The sequence below is a fragment of the Anoplopoma fimbria genome, chromosome 9, assembly GCF_027596085.1.
Source record: "Anoplopoma fimbria isolate UVic2021 breed Golden Eagle Sablefish chromosome 9, Afim_UVic_2022, whole genome shotgun sequence".
Lineage (NCBI taxonomy): Eukaryota > Metazoa > Chordata > Actinopteri > Perciformes > Anoplopomatidae > Anoplopoma > Anoplopoma fimbria.
Genome location: NC_072457.1, coordinates 25,037,014 through 25,058,447, shown reverse-complemented (window position 1 = coordinate 25,058,447; position 21,434 = coordinate 25,037,014). Strand labels below are relative to the sequence as shown.

General features: G+C 40.8%; 1 protein-coding gene across 4 annotated transcripts in view; it reads right to left on the bottom strand.

Moving 5' to 3' along the window:
- The window catches only part of LOC129096247 (phospholipid-transporting ATPase ABCA1-like), a 40,270-nt gene extending 19,468 nt beyond the window's left edge, over positions 1–20,802 (bottom strand). For 2 of the 4 annotated variants that reach the window (XM_054604973.1, XM_054604976.1), the window contains exons 1-8: positions 20,665–20,802; positions 16,335–16,443; positions 14,966–15,059; positions 13,597–13,738; positions 13,225–13,343; positions 8,069–8,190; positions 5,534–5,725; positions 3,787–3,876 (exon numbers count right to left, since the gene is read on the bottom strand). In XM_054604973.1, coding sequence (XP_054460948.1) covers positions 3,787–3,876; positions 5,534–5,725; positions 8,069–8,190; positions 13,225–13,343; positions 13,597–13,738; positions 14,966–15,059; positions 16,335–16,400 — 825 coding nt within the window. In that variant the 5' untranslated portion in view covers positions 16,401–16,443; positions 20,665–20,802. Of the gene's footprint in view, positions 1–3,786; positions 3,877–5,533; positions 5,726–8,068; positions 8,191–13,224; positions 13,344–13,596; positions 13,739–14,965; positions 15,060–16,334; positions 16,444–16,984; positions 17,058–20,664 lie in introns of those variants that run through there. The other 2 variants (XM_054604975.1, XM_054604974.1) reach the window with 2 other exon arrangements.
- Positions 20,803–21,434: the final 632 nt, after the last annotated feature.

The window sequence follows — 21,434 nt, the reverse complement described above, 5'->3', positions numbered from 1 at the left end:
CCATAATTAGAGCGCTTATTATACTGACAATTGTTACTGTGCACACACACACACACACTCATTACACAAACACACGTGGACGCACAAACACATTAACAGGCGGACACTTTTTCAAGACAAATAACAGTGTTTTCGCTGTCGACTGTGTCCTTTCAAATAAGCTGTCCAGTCTGCAGCATGTTATTCTCATTCTCCCCGTCAACAAGATATTCAGCACTGTTTTCGGAGAAAGAGAAAGTGAGACTGAGAGAGAACCGTCCACACACGCACACGCACACCTCACTCCCTGAGATCGTTCTGTATGCAGTTGCTTTGCAGCCACATCAAACCGCCTCCTTCCTGCTCTTTCACATGCAAAAAACTGGGTGCAATAATGTGTGTGTTGTGTTGGACTGGGTGCATGTCTGAGTCTGTCCGTAGGGGTTGTTTCTTGCGATGTTGTCGGTGCGTGTTTATGCATGGACAACGTCTTGGAGTGTGCATACCAACTTGTAACATATGTTTCCTTGTAAGTACACGACCTCAACTCTTCATTGCCAGAGGCTACAGTAGCTGCAAAAATAAAGAAATGACTTACAGAAACCTCAGCCACCATTTTGTTCCTCCTGTTATGGTTTCACACTGATCACACACACACACACACACACACACACACACACACACACACACACACATGCACACACACACACACAGGGTTGTGCGCGTCTGTGCAACCGACTGCGTTTGCCAAAAATGTGTGTTTTCATTTTGCCTGTGATGGAAAATGCTTTTTTATGACTCAATATGTGCGTTATTGCCTCAGGGATGATTCTCATCTTACCTTGGGTGACTAGGTGAGAAAACACACACACACACACACCCCCACACACCCCCCAGACAAGCAGGCAGGCAGCAGAAGAGGATTGTCCCAGTGTAACCTAGTAGCTGAGCCTGTGTGAGGTTACTAAAGTTCATATTCCACTCCAGCCCACAGGTATTTAGACCAGAGCAGCTCAGGTGCCAGTCATATATACAATGTTAACATGAAGTGATACATTTGAACCACATCTAAAGCTGAATATTCTCAGACTTTAGAGTATGATTAGTTTGTCTAGGGTCCACTGCTGCTCTATCGAACAACAGTAACCCCCTCAAGACAGAGGAAAATAAATAAACTGCTTAATGTAAAGCAGTAAAAAGCAAACAGACGTCTGTGTAAAGCTTTACGTTGAATAACATATCTTTGTATTCCCACCATGTAAAAAGAGTCAACTGAATTGAGAGATTTAAATAAAACTTCCCTCCAGATATAAAGTGGTAGATTTCTACGTGATGCCAGCGATCGGGTTACGAGACGGAGAGGTTACTGGAGTTTATTCAGACACTCTTTAGCGCCACGCTAAGCATCCTCTTAAGCTACTTAGGGCACACAATACAATGAAGATAAATGGCACTAATGTTTCCGAGAAGCATGTTGATTAAATCAGCATGAATTTGTTAGGCTAGTAAAGGAAAAAAATAAATGAACCTTTTTTTTTTTAACACCTCTCATAATGAAGAGTTCAGTATAAGATAACTTAATGGTTCGGGAACGAGTAGGAGTCCAGATTATTAGGAGTTCAAATCTCCGTACTGCCAGTTCTGAGCTAAACAAAATAATCTACTTACAAACAGAGAAAAAGGGTTAAGGAGAATAACACAATTTATTAGGATTTAGTAACAAGAAACGTAAGAGCATGAAAGGCTGTTGAGCAATATTGATGAGGAAAAGATGGAAACTCTGCCTATTTTTTAAAGTGCAAATAAACTTGTTTCAGACTGACTTGGACCTTCATTTTCTTGATGCTTGTAATGTAGAATAATGCTGGTTTATTCCCGGCTGTCAAAGTACATATAATATTGTATTTCTACATCTCTCCTTCACTGACCACTTTAGTTCTTTTGCCTTCCATCAGGGATAAGCCCTGGACTGAAACACAGGCTGCAGATGGTAAATGCAGATAAGGTTACATGAGTGCATTCCTCCATCCTGCCAGCCGCTTACCTCATCTACCAACCAGATGAGCAAACCCATTCATTTTCTTCCAACAAAACAATACATACTGAGGAGGAATGTTAATCAGTAATTAAATAGATCATTTTTAAGTGAATACGGCACTCTGCGTTAACATGTTCAGCCTGAATCACCGTCAGCCTAAAATGATCACCAAGTCTCCACAGGAGTATAAAAGATCAACCATAGCAAGTTTAGGTACAACTTGAAAACAACCAGAAACCCCAAAGGAAGTTGTTCAAGAGTGATTCTGGTTAACATTTCTTCCGCTTTTGTCTTGTTAATCAAACATGAACAGCTAGTGACGGCTGTGACATTTGTAGTTGAGGACAAAAGAAAAGACAAGCTCACTGATGTTCTAACAGCTGCTTAAACAGGAAGCACAATTACACCAGCGAACACACACACACACACACACACACACACACACACACACACACACCCAGCTGGGTCTTTATGTTTTGCTAACTCAGCAGAGCAGGAGCCTGAGAGAAAGAGAGTTGTGTTGTGCGCGGCGTGCGTTTGCACCAGCGACTGCAGCCGCTCTCCTCTCTTTGTACATTCCAGCAGCTTCGATTGGGCTACATTGGCTTAGGTCTGGCATGCGTGTGTGTGTGTGTGCGTGTGTGTGTGTGTGTGAGAGAGTGTGTATGCATGTGATCCTTAACTGTGTGCGTATGCAGTGCACCTGGTTGTTGGCTGAGTAAGGCTCTTGTCAGCACCATTTCACACACCTTGTTCTTATTTAAGTTTGAGAACGATATTATTTGCAGACCTTTTATGATTTTTAGATGGTAATTTGTTATAAAAGTAATATGAGGTTGAGTCGCAGTTTGCATCCATGTCTGATCCAAAGGTCATCATTTTATCCTCTTAGACATTTGTGTGAAAATGACCACAAACATTTTTTGGGGGGGGTCACAGTGACTTTTGGCCACCACAGTCTTATCAGTTCATCCCTTTGTACGTTTGTGCCAATTTTCGGGAAATCCCTGAAGGCGTATCCTGATATCACGTTCATGAAATGGGGAGAACGAACAACCAGAAAAGATAATGCCTGCTGTCACAAAGAAACACAAAAGGGGAATGTGATCCAGAGAGAATCCAAGCCCACGGTGCTAGAACAAAGCCTCTATTATCGTGGCTAAATGTTGAAATGCAAAAGACTCATGTGGACACATAATGGTCAGCTGACCTTGAGGAGGACCAGAGTACAGTTAACATGCGCCAGATTTGTCTTCATGCAACCATTTTTGCTGCTTTTCTAAAAATCTTTTTTCTTTTCCAATGAAACAGTGTGCCTTGACTCTGTATGGATCCCTCTTTTTCCTTTTCTTTGGCATTATTCACTTGAACAGAAGGATTACCTGCTTTGCTCTTTGCTCCTGTTAAACATTTGCAGCAATTCACCCTTTGTATGACTTGTATGAAATTCCGAGAAATCAGTGTGTGCAGACATATTTGTGTTTATTGCCAATATGACCCTGACCCAACTGCCTCAACTTGTACTACCTCATGTGACCTTTTAGTAATTAAACTGACTAACTGATTCCAGGCAAGGATTGATTTTAAACATTACTACAGGAGGCTGAACTTTGGATGTAAATATTTCAGTCGTCCTGTTTGTAAATGTTATAAACTGTGTAAATCAGGTTCTATCTCGCTCTGTGTGTGTGTGTGTGTGTGTGTGTGTGTGTGTGTGTGTGTGTGTGTGTGTGTGTGTGTGTGTGTGTGTGTGTGTGTGTTGTATCTACCTCCACGGCCAGTGCTCCCAGGCTCTCCAGAAGATTGTAGGTTGCAGCTGAGACTTCCTGAACGACTTTGGGGTCCGACCTCACATCCCTCTGTTAGACAGAAAAGGGCATCTTTACTATGCAGCTGAGGTTTTAACACTGTAATGTTGGTTCCTGTGCACAATTAATAAATCCTGAAAAAGTACATACAATGAAACATAAAACGGAAAAAAATGTATGTTTATTATCCATTAATTGCTTGCCATTTAGCTTATTTCAAATGATCATGATTATGTTCTTATTTCCTACTTATCATATATTACTTTATTTACAGCTATACTATCTTCAATATTTTATCCATTTATACAGTTTAGAGTTAAAGATGAAGGTGAGAATGGGAGGCAAAGGAGAAATGGGGGCGAAAGAAGAAAAACATTGGGGTCAAAGGTGACCGAAGAGGCGCGCTGAGAAAGAACAACAGGTCAGCGTAGGTTTAACCTCCTATGTTCCCGTCTGTCAAACTGTTATGTGTGTGCATGTGTTTTTTTCTGGTCTATCACACTAAGCTGCCAGCTGCTTGAACGTCTGACACCCGATTAAGCACAGGTGTCGCTGAAAACGGATCAGCCATCTAGGAAAAGAGAAAGGTACTGTAGCTTTACGTAAGTTCTCTCTCTTTCTCTCATTGCTCACTTAGTCCTCTTTTCCCTTTGCTTTATCCGTAAACACACATACACCCACACACAGAGCAACTAATAGGAGAACATTGAGTTCTATCCCTCACTCTTTTGCACAATTTTGTTACTTTGGAAAGGAATTTCCACTCTTGCATCAACCTTTGGAGGCTGAGCTCCTATAATAAAGAAGAAGATTTTTGGTGAATAAGGTCCGCAGTGAGCCAGGAAGTGATTTAATTCTCTAATCTCTTTAACAGCACAGAAGAAACAAAACAGCAAGGCTACAGGTTATTGAGAATTGCTGACTTGATAATGATACTCCTTCCTTTGTCTGTTTGTTACTTCCTCTAAAGAGAAGTAGGCCTAATAGCAGCAAACCACAGTGTTTTTTTCACCTCTTGCCACCTCACCATCGTGACTCACATTTGTGTCACGGGTTTTATGGGAAGAGAGCACGCTGTTCTGTGAGATACAGGCCAGGGAGAGGTGACGCTGGACAGGGAGGAGGAGGAGGAGGAGGAGGAGGAGGAGGAGGAGGATTAAAGAAAACAAGGGAATCCAGAAAGCACAGAGTTTCTTAGTAAGCAGAAAAGATGAGGGATCAGGGATTTACATAGAATGGTTGAATAATGGGGTCTGACTTTTGCCCTATGCAAACGGGCATCGGCTTGTCGCATAGTGTCATAGTCAATGTATATAAGTCAATGTGTCATAATCAAGCACTCACAGTAATACGACCTCAAAAAGGCGATTACAATAAGTCTCTGACCAAACAAACAGTGTGAGACTGTGTACGTGTTCATGACGTGCCAGTACAAATTCAGTAAACATCCAAGTTGTTGAACGTAAAACTTAATATCTCTGCTTGTAAAACTGAAGAGATAATCTGTCGTTCCCACACAATATGGCCCCGATCTCAGTTTTGAAGATGCCAAAGAAAACTGCATCATAGCCGATAAGATACAAGGCTCAAACCATGACAACAAGATTATTGCTGTCAAGAATTTTATATTATCTTTTTATATTTGCTGGGCTTTGATTGTCATCTTAAAATTCTGGTTGAACGTGTTCGACTCAACTGATGAACTCACCCGAATGGGTTTGAAGAAGTCCAAGTTGGACAGGAAGTGACTCTGGGCCTTGTTTAGCCAATCGCTAGAGGAATTGCAAATGATTTCTTGAGTCAGAAGGGACACGTCGTGGTCGGCGATGTGGACAAACTCCTCCAGGGGCGTCGTGTTACAGAGGTCTCGGAGATGGAAGCCAAAACCTTTAGTCAGCACCTGGACAGAGAAAAAAAGAGAGTGCCGTGGTTCAGAAGGAGTAGAGGTCACATGTGTACTAGATACTTTGAGAGGACAGAGCTGGATATATATATATATATATATATATATATATATACACAAAAAATAAATATCCATAAAACATAACCAATATATCTGATTTAGTTTGGGACAAATGTTAATGTGACAGCAAAGTGGCACAAGGGAATGACCTCCTTCAAGTTATAATCATTATGTACCAACTCTTCATTTTCAAAAACAATTACATAATAACTGTTCAACTTTTAAACAGAAAACAAACGGTAAAAAGGCTCCTCCCAATAAATAATTAGAGCTTATCCAGTCAGTTATTCCTATTTCCCATCCAGAAACATGAAAAAACTCTCAAACAAATCAAATGCAAAGTTATAGAATTCTAAGTAAGTATTGCATTAGGGATGAGGTCAATAACAATGTTTGTGATTGAACACAGAGTACTCTTGTTGGTTTGTCTTGACTCCCTAAAGTTCGTCATGTATCGGTCCCAAAATAAAAAAATGTTCCTAAAACCTGGCCATGTGTAGAAAACAATGATGTCACGGGAAGATATCGCTGAGCAACCATGAGGGAAATAAAATCTACGAATGTCAATGCTGGGGCTTGCCAAGGATTTTAAGAATAGAGATGTCTTTCACATAAAACTTGATCGTAAACATTATTCGGAAGAGGAAGCACAGCGGCGCACTTGCAGGCGAAGTAACAGAATGTCCTTTTTCGGGGGCATCAGAACATTCAAGGACTGGACAGAGGCTCTGTCTTCTCTGACACAGTCAAGATGTTCAGAGAGTGTGTCTTTGTGTGTGTGTGTGTGTGTGTGTGTGTGTGTGTGTGTGTGTGTGTGAGAGAGAGTGAGTGAGTGAGACAGAGAACAGGGCGGGGGGCACACTGACTTATCATCTAGTTGTCCTTGACCATTCTGTGTTATTTCATCATGTCTATCATCACACACACACACACACACACACACACACACACACACACACACACACACACACACACACACACACACACACACACACACACACACACACACACACACACACACACACACACACACACACACACACACACACACACACACACACTTTCCATTGGAACAGTGGAAATCATACTAATCGTCACATAGAGATTTCAAAAAGTATATTTTCCCAAAGAGATTTTTATGATCATCTATTTATGCGTTTGCTCTTGTGCATCTCAATAGCGGACAAACAATAACAGGGAAACAGCAATAATGAGCTTTCATTCTCCTTCCCTTCCCTCCTAAGGATAAGGATCCTAATGACCCTCATAGATAACCGTCTCTGATCAATAGATTTCTGGGAAAAAGGGATGGGTTTAAGAGAGTCCGATGGTGTAACGTCAGTTTGTTTTTGAGCCTCTCTGTCTCTGCACGTGAGGAGAAATGTTGGGGGGGGATGGGAAAACAGGAGAAGAGGACATGTGACACCAGCCATCCAATTGCAAAGCAGGGATGATGTGGTGGGGCTGGTTGGGAGCTGTTGTTTAGATGGTGCTACAGGAGGTAGCTGAATCAGTCAATGTATGTGCGTGATATTGGGTAAAATTGATTTGAATGGGAAGTGTGTGTGTGTGTGTGTGTGTGTGTGTGTGTGTGTGTGTGTGTGTGTGTGTGTGTGTGTGTGTTAACTTGTGCATGGGGCTGCTGGGAAATAGATCGTCATGTCGGCTAGGAAAAAAGTCATGCTCAGATTCCCCCAAGAGAGGACAATTACTCAGAAAGAGGAGACTTGAGAGAGAGAGAAATATGTAAACTATAAAAAAAATGAAAATGTGAAGAGACTAGAAAGATCTAATAGACTTTTAGATTTTCTTATTTTGGGGACAAAGATACAAGTAAGAGAGTGACAGAAAAGCGAGGGGCTTTGGGTGGCCGACAGCCTCTTCACCCATCTCCCCCCTCACCCGCAGTGACTGCTGGGTATTAAGGGCTTAGCTGTGCCATGAGTCCTGTGGCCCAACAGATGCTGTTAACCCAAGGTCAGTGGATTTCTGCATGTGATTCCACATGATTTCTGTGGCCAGGGGAGTATGACTCTCTCATATGAAAAGGACTAGACAAAAAGACTGCACACACAATAATACTGTTTTGTTGTCTGCTATAGGCATTCCGCATTCTCCCATGTGGTTTTACTTATTTATTTTACAACAATCCACGATCTTTTAGTGTTAGGAAAACTCAACCAATAATCATCATTTCTCTGAAGGGTAAATGTTGAAGGACGTGAGAGGAGGGTTTATTATATAAAAGGGGTTCATCATTTTTTAATTTTAACGTCCTACCTTCTCCAGATTGACTTCAGCCTCCACTATCTGTTTCAGCGCGTGACGAGGAAGAGAGGCGTTGTGGTGCAGGAAGTGGGAAAGGGTCTCATTGTCCTGCAAAAAGTCCTTCAGCTTGAAACCTAGAGAAAAACAAAAAGATACAAGCAGTGAGTCAACCATTCCAACCGTGAGACACAAAACTCTCTTTGATAAAGAAAAATAAAACAAGATGTCTTTATTTGATGGTTGATATAAATCCAGGACTCACGGCAGTGTTCCCAGCATGATATATAATAACATTCCATTTATTTTCCACTACTGAGTTGGGATTCATTTCTCATGCAATGACCATGTGGAACAAGTTATTAAACACATCATTGTGTACACTTGGAAAATTACATTTGATAAAATTCACAAACTTTCCTTCTCCAAAGTAGACCTCATAAAACTCTTTTATATTCCAGAACCAGAGCTAGATCTCCATGATATAATGCTCAATGATATTATTACTTATGATCATACATCAATAATTAGAGAACTCAAACATAAAAAAAAACTAATTATATATCTGATCTCTGATGACCGGCACAGAACCACACTGTCCCCTGAATGCACTCTGGGAGGATTTTTTTGTACTTTCGCTGCATTCCAAAGAAGTCAACTCATTCCTGAAACCGGCCTCTGAATCAGATGGCTGGTTGCGATCACACTCACACTCACAGACACACACACACACACACACACACACACACACACACACACACACACACACACACACACCTCTCTTCTTCTCAGCTTTGAGTTTTGCACACCGGGGTTATTACAGGGCGTTCAACTTTGGTCAAGATACTGCGTCCCAGTCTTCCAGTCTTCCTTCGTAAATGTTCACCTTTCACCTACTTCAACCCAGAGCCACTTCTCTCCCATTTCCTCTCCTCAGCTACCCAATAGTTGTGCCAGAACATGCCCTAACTATGGGTGACACAACTTAAGAGGAATCATGCAGAGAAAACAGGAATAGCTCCTTTTGCCTAAAGGCTCTTATTTTTGGTTCAACAGCTCTGTCTTTATCTCTTGTGTAACTCCACTCTTTTATAAAGAATCAAACTTGAAAAACTGATAATTCTTCAGCTTAAAAGAGGTTTAAGCATTCTTATACGCCACTGGATCATCAAGAGGCATACTTATGACAAAGAATGAATGATTGCTGCTCTGCTCTTCTCTAGTCTGTTCACGAATAAAAAAATGCTGAGTTGAACTTTGATGGCTTATTTCCAAATACCTTCGTCACCCCCTCCCTCTCGGTTTCCTTTCCCCTCTTCTCCAGTAAAACTTATTGCTTGCTTTCTTTTAAAGAAATCATATGACCCACACACAAACACACACAAACAGGAAACACTCTGCTTCTACTGACCTAAACTTCCCCTGGGAGGAAGTGAAAGAGAACAGTGTGTCCCTGTGTGTTCAGGGGGCCACATATGTGTGTGTGTGTGTGTGTGTGTATGTGTGTGTGTGTGTGTGTGTGTGCGTGTGCATGTGTGTGTGTGTGTGTGTGGGGGGGTCGCTCCCCCTTACTGCCTCCATGGATTGTGCTCCAGAGTGTGTGCTATTTGTGTTTTGATGTGCGACTGTGTGTTACACATACATCCCTGCCATGTGTAATTGTGCACCTGTGTGCCTGTGCGTGCACGTGTGTGGCCTTAACTCTCGGGGGTGCACAACCAGGGAGTGCTAATAAGGTCTAATCAGTGTCCCAGTAGGAAGTCACAGCTCCCAGGGTGCATTGCATCTAAAGGCCCTTGAGGACAGGACAGACTGGGTGGAAAGTCTAGCTGTACTTTGTGCAGTCAGCAAAGGTTAGTGTTTATATTCCATATTTACTTGTTTTTGTCTTATCTGTGTGTGTTTGCCTTTGTTTGCACTGCCCTAAGTGGTTTAAATACCCTGAGTTAACGAGAACAGAGAGCTTTTTCGAAGAAGGACAACTTAAGAAGTAACAAACCCTGCTTGTGTTTGTTTTTTCCTGTGTCGGAGCCAGCTGTATACAAGGGCGAGCCCTGTATTGACACATGTCTGTGCTTGCTCCTGACAGCGCCTCATCTGATTCATAAATGAAAATACACACACTTAGCAACCAGTGACTTCACTTGTTAAACTGGTCCATAAACAGACTAAGATCTCTGTGGAACCACATATTATCCTGAATCCATCCTGAACAAGCACAAAGTAGCATTCCTAAATCCCAAATAACTTTGCAGTCTGATCAAGAAAAAGATGAAATCATCCCATAAAATGGGTGGACTGTTAAACACTGTTTTGACGTAGACATTGGAGGAGCAATAACTTGCTTGGTCGTATCTGAGCATGTCTGACTTTGTGTGAGCCGTGTTTGAATGAGAGCCCAAATCAGGAAATTTCTGCAATGTGATGTTATTTCTTACTTCACATGGTGATATTTTAATGCGAGACCGGACAGGTTAGAGAAAATGATGCTCATGGTTAAGGTGATGAGGAATGAATCCAATGAATGTATTCATACATTCAAGAAAAAAGGGAAGCACAGTCTCCATTTTAAGAGATAAGGCTCAGACACAATGAGCCTTTGGATCAAATGGAGTCCTTTAAAGGAGCCAGACAGATAAAATATAAAAGGTGGTGAAAGCCTAAAAAAAGATGTTTTCCTCTATTATGCAAATCCACTTTCAGCTTCCTTTTTGAGGAGGCAGGTGGTAAGATAAGGAACAAATCTGTGGCGTATGAAAAGCTCAGCATTGACAATCAGACTCAACTAATCTCAAAACATTTATCCGTTTGGTATTAGGAACACAATTTTTTATGTCAAAAAATGCTGCACGACCCTGTACTTTAAATGTTTAAATATCTGTTGATTTTCTTCCTCTCATATCTTTTCCATTTCCTTCTGTACGACCTCATAAAGCAGGAGCGCATTAGACCTCGTCGAAAACAAGTATGTGCTGTGTGATTTATCTAGTTATCCCACGGGGGGAAAGGCTCATCCCTCTCCCTTACCCTTCACGGAGCCCCTTTCCTGTCAGTGTAAATCTCATTCCTTGACCCCGCCAGAAACTGAATTATGAAAACCGACACGTGAGGGGGGTCTCTGCTTTCGGCTCTGTTATTCCTATAGCCTCAGTTTAAAATTTTCCCCTGCATCATGCATGACTGTCCCTGCGCTGAATGGGGTCATTCAGAGTGGGATATGAGGATTGAGCATGACGCAGTGCATTCATAAATCAATCTGTGATGAAGTGCACAGATGTGCTGTTAAAATAATAAAAGAGTCTGAGTATATTGCATGATGATCTATTACTTGATTTTGTGGCACATCCCAAACCACACAATCAAACTGAGAAACGTGTGCAAACCTTTTACAATTAAAAATGAATAGAACATATTTTCTTTCCTTTTTGCTCTAATGTGTACTCTCGCTCCTTTTTTCAGGCCATGCTATGCTTTATAGGACCGTTGCATAACGTAGTGTAGCTAAAGGCTAATGAAGCAGACTGTAGCCCAAACAACAAGAACCTTGATTGTTCTGCGTTGTTGCATAATTTCTAATGGTACACTCTGGTCTTTTTAACCCTTTCATTAGGGTCTGAAGTGGAACCAAGCTAATAACAATTTATTTATAGAAACTAAGTGTGTATCAGAGAAGCATTGCTGAAGCAAAGCGCCACTAATGGAACAAACAAAAGGACACCCAGTCTAATTAGACTCACTCGTTTCACTACATGTCACGGTTGTTTTCTGTCTGTGCACTCCATTTTATACTTTTAGTATTATTCTTCATAACATCAATACATGTTTTTCCATTTTTATTTTCGTCCTGGTTGTCTTTGTACACGTGGTCAGCTGAAAAACAGAGATTGCTCTCAGCCTGCCTCCCACGTCAGAGTATATATGGGTACTGGCTGAATTGAAATGAAAAAGAAATATGTTTTTCACCAAACAAAGTTAATGTGTAGCCTCTATTCAAGTAAAGTAAAGTAAGTGCTGATTAGAAATAGCCCCCTTCCCCACTTGAAGTTGCTCTGACGGAGACAGCACAGTGGAGTCACCAACAACATGCTACTTAAGAAAGACGACCTTTCTCTGCTCCAAAACAGCCACGGTCAAAGTATATAAATAAATACCTCCCTCTTTCTTTTTTCAAAATCTTAAAAGCACTAAAATGTCAGGTTATGATTGAATGTTAAAACTGACAGCGGAGACGCACGTCTGTGATGGCTCCTCAATGACAGGAAGCATTCTTGGCAGAGCGACTCCACGTTTCCTACCAGATCTGTGCTCTGATTGTATAATGACCGTCTGGGTGGTGCACAATTTTCTGCTTTTCCTGTCTTGAACCACCGACACTGGCACGTAATAAATGAAAACCGCAACACCCACTGCCTTCTTGGAGAAGGGCCCACCGCGGCTGGCCGACGGTGATAAGGAAGGAACACGCTAGACTCTGAACACTGGTTTGAAGACTTTGAGCTACCATCAGCTGCTACACTGCAAAGGTGACCATGACCAGTCACTTTATCTAGTTTAAATGTCACTAATCAGGTTTTCTCAAATGTATTCATGTACTTTGTACTTGAATTGAGTGGCATGCCTCACTCTCTCTTTTTTATATCTAATCTAAGAAGTTACAGTGACGTTGGAAGCACATATCTTTCACTGAACAACTTTTTTCTCGGAATATTTCAATATGTAAGACAAGTGTAGAAAGGAAAGAGGGCCTTCATTTTGTGAGACAGCCATGTCAAGAAGCTGAATGGTTTGTAGACTGAACAAACTACAATCTTCTTTGTCTTCAATAAAAGGATTAAAAGACAATCATTCAAGATTAAAGATCTCGACAAAAGCTTCTTCTTGCTTCTTTAGGAAACAAACAATACGTTTCCATGAATTGAAGTATTTCCCCCCGAGCTGAAGCTCAGAGGCATCAGCAGCAATGTGTGAATAAACTGTAAGCGTGAGTCACTGATTCAGTTAAATCATATCTGCATGTGCAAATGTGTAGGAGTGTTCCCTTCTGTTTAAATGCATGAATGGGTGATCAATGTTAATGAATGGGAGGATGACCGAAGAGATCTATCAGTTGGTCATTCAAAAAAACAAACCGATATATAGCATAACAAAACAAATCAAAGGTGTGTGCTTACGAGCAGTGTTCTTCTGCATCTTCCTGAGGGCCCTCAGCAGTCCCTTGTAGCCCTCGTAGCTTTTATCATTCTGAGTGAAGAGCAGGATCTTCTTGGCGTCATTGAATAGACGGGAGATTCTGGAGATGTTTACAGAAAGGGCAAGATCAAACGCACTGTTTCACATCTCTTGAGAACTAAAAACCTCAGAGGATCTTTCTATATTTTTCTTAAAGAATACATTTTGTAACTGATACAGAACCATTACTATGATAAAAAAAAAAGATAAGAATATTAATACAAATTGACGGGAAACTATTTTCCTAATTGAATACTTTAAACCAGTCAAAGCAGTACATAACTAGAAAGCAGCAAGCAGGCCATGTTACTCACATAGAATCATTGAAGTTTCCCACCACCCCGGGACTCTCGCCAGGGGTAGGATTACGGAAGCAGGGGTTGTTGGCGTTGCAGATGATGCCTTGTACCCAGGGCAGGGTGCCCGCTGAGGGCATGGCCTTGTTAGGGAAATGGCCTGGAAAACAAAGGAACAGCATACAATATAAATGTGGACTTAAATATAAATCAAACATAAACTTGTCTAACTGGAGGGTGCTGATAACCATTAGATTTGTCATTCTTGCAGATCCGGTGAACTCTTCCATGTTAAGTGTCTCAGTAACTATTTATTCCACTTTACTCTCCACCAAACAAACCTACAAGTATTCCACTGTGTTTAAATAACTAGCCAGCTGTTTTAATTACAATAAAGTTATTGCAGAACTGGGAACATTCAGCTACATTTGTAACATCACAATAACAGGATTTCCAACTCATTATAAACCAGGCAGACTATACCATAAAGGCCGCCGCTACCACTGCCTTTAGCGCACTGACATTATCTTTACAAGTATTTGTACTCTTATCAGCTACAACCATGGCTACTGCTACGATTTACTGAGGTTAACTAGCTATTATAATGAAGAGATAAGGGTAGACGGTGAGAACTGGGTCATAAACTGGAGTTTACTGGGTTAACTGGGTTCAAACTGACTTGTGATACATTTGATATGGATGGTTTTGTTAGAAATAGGGGAACTGGTTTGGTGGACAACGATCCACATGTGTGCTCATAATGATTACACAACGCCACTGGATTTGTTCGTTAGTCTGTGTGTGCGTCCAATCATGAACATGCACCAACTTTTCTTTAATCATATGTAAAGACTGTAAACTGTCAGATTCATCGGAATAAACTAACTACATATAACAATAGTTGTAGGATTTCAATAAATATCTGTTGTGGAAAAAACTGTTGCAGGTGTTTACCTTCTCAAAATTGTAAAAAAAACGAATTTGAAATATGGACTGGATTTTTATGTTTGTGCTTTTGACAAGCAAAAACATAAAAATGAATTGAAATGTGGTCAAAGTTATGAAAACCCGCATTTCAAGAGCTAAAGGTCTTTTTTCTTCTTTACACAGTGCAAACAAATGTTGACCAATCCGACCTATCCTTTGTGACAATAACATCGAAACCTTGGATGACTAACATGTTGATCTTACCAAGAGGCAAAAAAATAAAATAAATAATGCCTAATAATAGAACAGTTGAATAACAGACTAATACTCATCGCTAGCAGTTAAAAAACATACTCCGTTGTGTTCAAGGAAATCTGGTAGTCACAAAAAAAAGCATAAAGCTGATTTCTTAATCAGCTTTTAAGTGGGGGGGAAAAAATCTGTCTCTCTGTCTGCTTACATTCATGTTGCTCGTAGGGTGGATAGTGTACCCGGACTGAAATCAGGATGAAGAAGATGAACAGAGGCCAGATGATCTCAATCAGCAGCTGGATCTAAGAGAGGAATGCAAAACGGATGATGACATAAGTTAATCAAGTAAAAAAAAAAAAAAAAAGGAGGGTTCGCTGTCTTGGGAAAACAAAAACTTGTGAACCAAATGAGTTAATCAACCCAAAGTTTTCCTTTGTGCTTTGCAGTTTTTGTGTATTTTCAGTTCATCGAAGGTAATCTCTGCTGATTTAGAAGAAGTGTGTGTGTGTGTGAGTGTGTGTGTGTGTGTGTGTGTGTGTAAGGGGCTGTCAGCTGTTGTCCTTTGTAAACAGTAATCCAACCATGAGTCTGGTCAAAGTATATGGGTTAATAAGGGGAGACAGAGCGAGACAGAGCGAGAGGTCTGCAGGGTTTAGAGGAGCGTGTCCATCTGTTCCATATGGCCCCTCTACTTCAGCTGCCTGTTCGTCAGCCTCAACCAGCATGGCAGACATGCAGCGCCGGGATAAAGAATACAAGACACTGTCTTTGAACACGCACTGTGTCCCTTTTGTTGGAAAACAATTGGACTTAATGTCAAGCAGCCAGAGCCGTCGCTTTGAGGAGGAGTTCCCGCTTGATGGTCGACTGGCTCAATTGTATGCAGATGAGAGTCCTCACATATAAAGAACGTCTTTGCTACAGCCGAGGACTGAACTTTGATTAACATAACTTTGAGTATGTGGGCATCAGCCAGCACGAGACCATTGACTGGAAATCGCATCTGATGTGTCATCATCAAATCTTGGGACTGATTCACTGTAATGCTTTTCAGTCCAAGTGACTCGAAGGAGAATTAAATCACTTCCATTGTTGTCGGCTGCGTACCAATGCTCACTTATGAGGGAAGACGTAGACCTCTACTGGAGGAATCATCTCTGATTTAAAGTGGATCCATTGAACATGTGACTGAGACGAAGGATTCAGGGGAAATTAGACAAAAGATTACATACCCCTATGTGGTACTTTTGTATTATTATGGAATAATTATCCTGCCTTGGAAAATTCCTAATAATGTATGTGATGCTGAGACGTTTGAAAGGAAAATAAAAAAATAAAAAAGTGAAATGTTCTTGTTTTGTTTGAATCTTAAATGAAATCAAACAAACAAAAAAAACACAACATGGATTAGTGAAAAACCGTGTTTTAGAAAAAATAAAAAGGAATGGATCATATATATGCAATTATATGAACCAAAAGATAAGATGAGTGACCAACTAATTGACCGAGTACTGGTACTGTTTACTCATCCAGCCCATTGTTCTCATGAGTCAGTCATTTGAAGCACTCCTACTTACAGTCTGTCTCCGTCGAAAGGTGAAGTTCTTCCAAAGCAGTAAGCCCAGCTGAGTGGAGACGGACATGTTGACGTCTTCCCAACCTCACTGAGCACGCTCCAGCTCCTCACTGGGAACCCAAAACAACAAAGAAAGAGGGTCAACCAATGCAAACTTATACATGTACTACAGGTTATACTTGTGTTCACAAAGTCAACAACAGAGACACGGATTAAACACAGTCAGGGAACTAACACAGTCTAGTCCAGCTTTGTTCCTTGGAAAAAAAGACATGGTTTACCAAAGAAAAAAGTAATTCCTACGTACGTTGAAGCAAAAAGCTGATGTGAAAACAGAACGGAAACTTGTTACATCAGCAAACAATAACCGCACGCATGCAACTGTACCAAATACGGCCACGGCGTCCTGTTGATTGTGCCACAATAAGACATGAAAAACAAGTCAAAAAGGGACATTTTGAATAAATAAATGTCACAACAAATATCACGAAGGAAAAAGAGCAAACCGGAACACAACAACCATTACCTCGCTGCTGCTGCTTCTTCTTCTTATTATAGTCTAAAAATCATTTATGGCTCAGAAACAGTAAATTACCCTGAGAAACAAAGAATCACTAAATCACAGAAAAGTAATCATGATATTGGATTCACCTATCGAACCAAACCGTTCTGAAACGCAGACCAGCCAGAAATACAGCAGCGCTCGGCAAATGAAGTCGCCTGATGACTGAGGAAGGCTGTTAGCCACCGCAGATTCAGATCCACTCGATGTGGACTCATCGGTCCAAAGGTCAAGCTACAGGTAAACTAGGAGGATGAGTGGGTGGTGGGAAGTTTTCATGTGGTGAAAGTTTTAAAGTAATCCTTTACTAATCACAATCTTCACCCTGTTAACACCTCCGTATCACATACTACACTACATTTTCATGTAAATGTGACCAGAAAATGTCCCTGCCCCCATTGTTTAAACCACACGCTGATTAAACAGCTCTAGTGGGTTTACTCAAAGAAATGTAATAAGAAAATACATATTTCCACTTTTTTCCCAGTTGCTAGGCACTGACCATGGTCAGATTTACTTAATAGAACAACTTTTCATTCCCATTTCATTATTCTATTCACAGATTCATCCTTGGATTTGTGCTCAGACTTGTTTTCGACTCCAGAAATAAGACCAAAAATACACGAAATATGAATTGCAATTTTCTTGGGGTTTTTTTGCCCCAAAAAGAATTACATTGTTCTCTGGTTGGCAAGTCAAACCCTCAAGCTCCACAAATGGAGTTATCAGGAGTTATCCAGCTAAATGCATGATCCTGTTTTCTGAGACGGACACCTGGCCCTCAAGAGCTAAAATCAGGTCAGCCACTCAAGACTGAGACCCTTAACTCCTTTATTAGGGTCATCAAGCTTGACAGCACATGAGGAAAACATAGCTTAGGTCTTAAATGATTATGTCATCTAAAGAAGAGACTTTTTTTAATGCTTTTGAAATTGATTGCAGCTCCCAGAATAATTCTCACATCCACAAAGAGCTAAGACAACGGGTACAGCTTAGGACCATCAAATATACTTTAAATTTAATGGTTAGCTTGGAATCGCAGTTGGAAGTCTTGAGCCCAGGACGACGGCCCCTCTTGTGTATCATTTTGAATGCCCTTTATACAGAATAAAGCTGATTGGTTGTCATAGAGTGGAACGATGGCACAACAGTGTCAAGGACACAGCGATGTTCAAACACGGAGCCCTCCACTGATCATGTGATTGTGGGTTGAAGCTAAATCCTGCCCTAATCAAATTATTAATCCAGACTTCTATGGTTTTATGCCACATTTTCTCTGATTCAAATCATAATGACACCGAAGTCACATCTAACTACTTCCCCAGAAGACTTCACTAGCCGTGTGAAACTCATTTATAACATCCCTGTCAGAATCTATGCCTTCTAGCATTAAGTAACTGCCAGTGGGGATGGCCACAAAGACAAAACTAAATAAAATACAACACAAAACGTCAACAATATAATAGTTTTTACCCTGGTAACTCGACTGTAATGCATAAACCCACAGTTACACGCAATTGGCTGTATTCAGTAAATCCACTGGAATGTATGAAATGTCGTAATAAAGGACAACAGGACCTTTGGGATGAACAAACATCGCAGTGGCACAATATCTGCTGTACTAGGACATCGGTTTTTCCTCTATGAGTCACTTGATTAGACGGCAGCAGTCACGGCACACGTTTCACAGTTTCATCGTCAAACAATGTGAAATACCCGCTGTAGACATTCTTAAAGACATCATTTAAGACAAACAGATCCCAGACTGACCATTTCAAGCAGGTTATTCAGCAAGGGCATGATATGACACACTTAAACCCCCTTAGAAACAACATGACTATAAAGCTGTGGGCAGTGAGACAAAAACATCATGTTTGACCTGAGTCATAAATTAACATTTCCTTTGCTTTTACAGTAAAAGTGGAAATGTCCTCTGACTCCAGGTTAATCCAATACACTACTGCAAAAAATCCTATGAAATTATTGGTTGAAAAACACCAGCTACATTGCCAAAACATGCTCTGCCATGTTGCTGCATGTGTGGGTGGGAAACATCGGACACAATTCGCACCTTCGTCACATTTGACACGCATTGAATTCTCCTTTTTTTTCTCTCCTTTTCCTTCTTATCTTTTTTTTTTTTTACTTTGGACTTTGGACTACTGAAATAAATTGTGTCTCTGCATTCTCCCACATTCATTTGGGGGATTGATTTCTTAACACAGCATCGTGTTTACATGTGATATACCCATTAAGAGACCCGATTTCCATCGATCTTGGATCAGCTGGATTCTACTGCTTTTTCCCCCTTTTTTTCTTTAAATCACACACTATATCTGAGAGGCACGAGCCCATTTGTGACCACTCTCCCCCTTCCCCGTGGATCTTCGGTAAACAGTGTGGTGAACACGGGTCGCATGCAGAGCCGACGCGGACTCTGCTGAGCGTCGAGCAGCCCAAATGGTGCAGAGCCACAGCGCCCCTAGCGGCGCGTAGACGCACCTTCAGCTTTATACTTGTTTACCATCACTTCTCGCTCACGTGTCATATCGCACTCAAACAGGATGCTTTTTTTTTATTATTTTAACAATACTTGAGAGAACATGAAAACTAATTAAATGAAGGCAAAAAAAAAAAAAGCATTTGTTTCCCATGACAGAAACAAAAGAGACCGTGTAGATTATTTGCATGAAAGAAACATTGTTGCTGAATGGAAAACAAAGCAAATGCACGTCGACGTCGCAGCAATAACCCGCAGCTCGAATTAAAAAAACAAAACACTTAAAAACATCCCATCAGAAATGTGAGAAATAAAAACATTGAAACGTACATGAACAACTGACTTCTGTTAATTGTCATAAAGTGGCATCGTTGCTGTGACCCCCCCCAACAAAAAAAATCAACATTATGACAAAATATGAAAATGCCGCATGGGGACTGAGTGACTTACAGTGTGTACTTTAGTTAAGATACTTGTGTTTCATTGTTCTGTTGAATTGAGGTTACTGTCGGTCATTCAGCTTTGACGATGCTGACCCAAAGCATCGTCAAGTCAGCCAAAGTGAGACTGCGTGGAAGGCGAGTGTGCTTTCAGAAATAAACTGCAACACATTTGACTTAATTCAACTTGCCATTTAGTGCCGCTGATATGTCTTTTTGTGCCTTTAAAAATATTATCCCTGTTTGTTTAAAACTGAAGAATATTAAAGAGAGAATGTGAAAGCTTACAGTCTACTCCCCCCCCCTCCTTTCTCTTTCTTTATTGTAAGGCTTTTATTTTGGAGCGCCTGACCGGTAGCTCTGTGTTAGACTGTGTCTAGCTTGACACTGGTCCTATAATCTCACAGGCTCCAACTCGCAGAGCCTTCTGACAAAAAATGATAAAAAGAACAAAAACCAGCACAGAAAAAGACTTGTCATTTTACTCTCACAGCGGCTTTGCCTTGAACATTTAATCTCCATTGAGCACATCACAGTTGTTTTAAAACTTTGCGATGTTAAAATGTAAAAAAAAAAAACACAAGGAATTTTAACGAATACATATCAGCAATTAACGCAGCACGCATGTGTCGTTGTTGACATTTCATCTCTCAAAGCCGAACAGAACATTGAGCTGCAAAATATGAAGAAATTGTGATTTGAAAATAGAAAACATGTTTTACTGTAATGCGATGGCACACATTGTTGAGCCAACAAAGAAACTCAAACCCCCCCTCCTCCTCCTCCTTCTCCTCCTCCAAGAAAAGACAAAAAAACACTCCAAACTCACCAACCTTGATCCTGCGCGGCGTTAATATCCACTCTTTGTCTTTTCATATAGTGAAATCCCTCGTCCAGAAACAACGTATAAGAGGGTGAATGAGCTGAAGCCCACTCCTCTACTGTTAGGCTCCTCCGCTGCTCTGTGTCTGTGTCTGACAAAAGTGTTTTTTTTCCTCCACCAGGGCTTTATAGGACCGCTCGGTGCGGTGCGGTGCGGTGCGGTGCGGTGCGGTGCGGCGCGGAGAGAAGAGCAGCAGCAGCAGCAGAGGTAACTCACGGTCACCGTTTGATGCTGCTCCTATATAAGGCAAGCACGTGCCCAGTCAAAACATGTCTTAAAGGGCCAGACACACCTCAACACTTCCATCAATCCACTTACTGTGGAGCTCAAGATGGTTTTAGGGGAAAAGATTCATTTACTCCTCAGACTACTTTGATCTTTCAATGTTCAAATCAGAAATCAAAACTCATCTCTTCATAACTGCTTTTAATGTCTGACTAATGCTGTGTGTTTGAAGTTTGAAGTTTTTAGTGGGTAGCTTTTAATGCTGATTTTAAATGTCTGTAAAGCGTCTTTGAGTACTCTGAAAAGCGCTCTATAAATAAAATGTATTATTATTATTATTATTATTATTATTATTATTATTATTATTATTATTACTTTAAGGCTGGACCAGATCTACTATGACAACTTAGTTGAATTCAAACAATCAATAGAGCATATAGAACATATGTTAACATATATTTTTGTACACAAATATTTTCTTTAGCTGGATA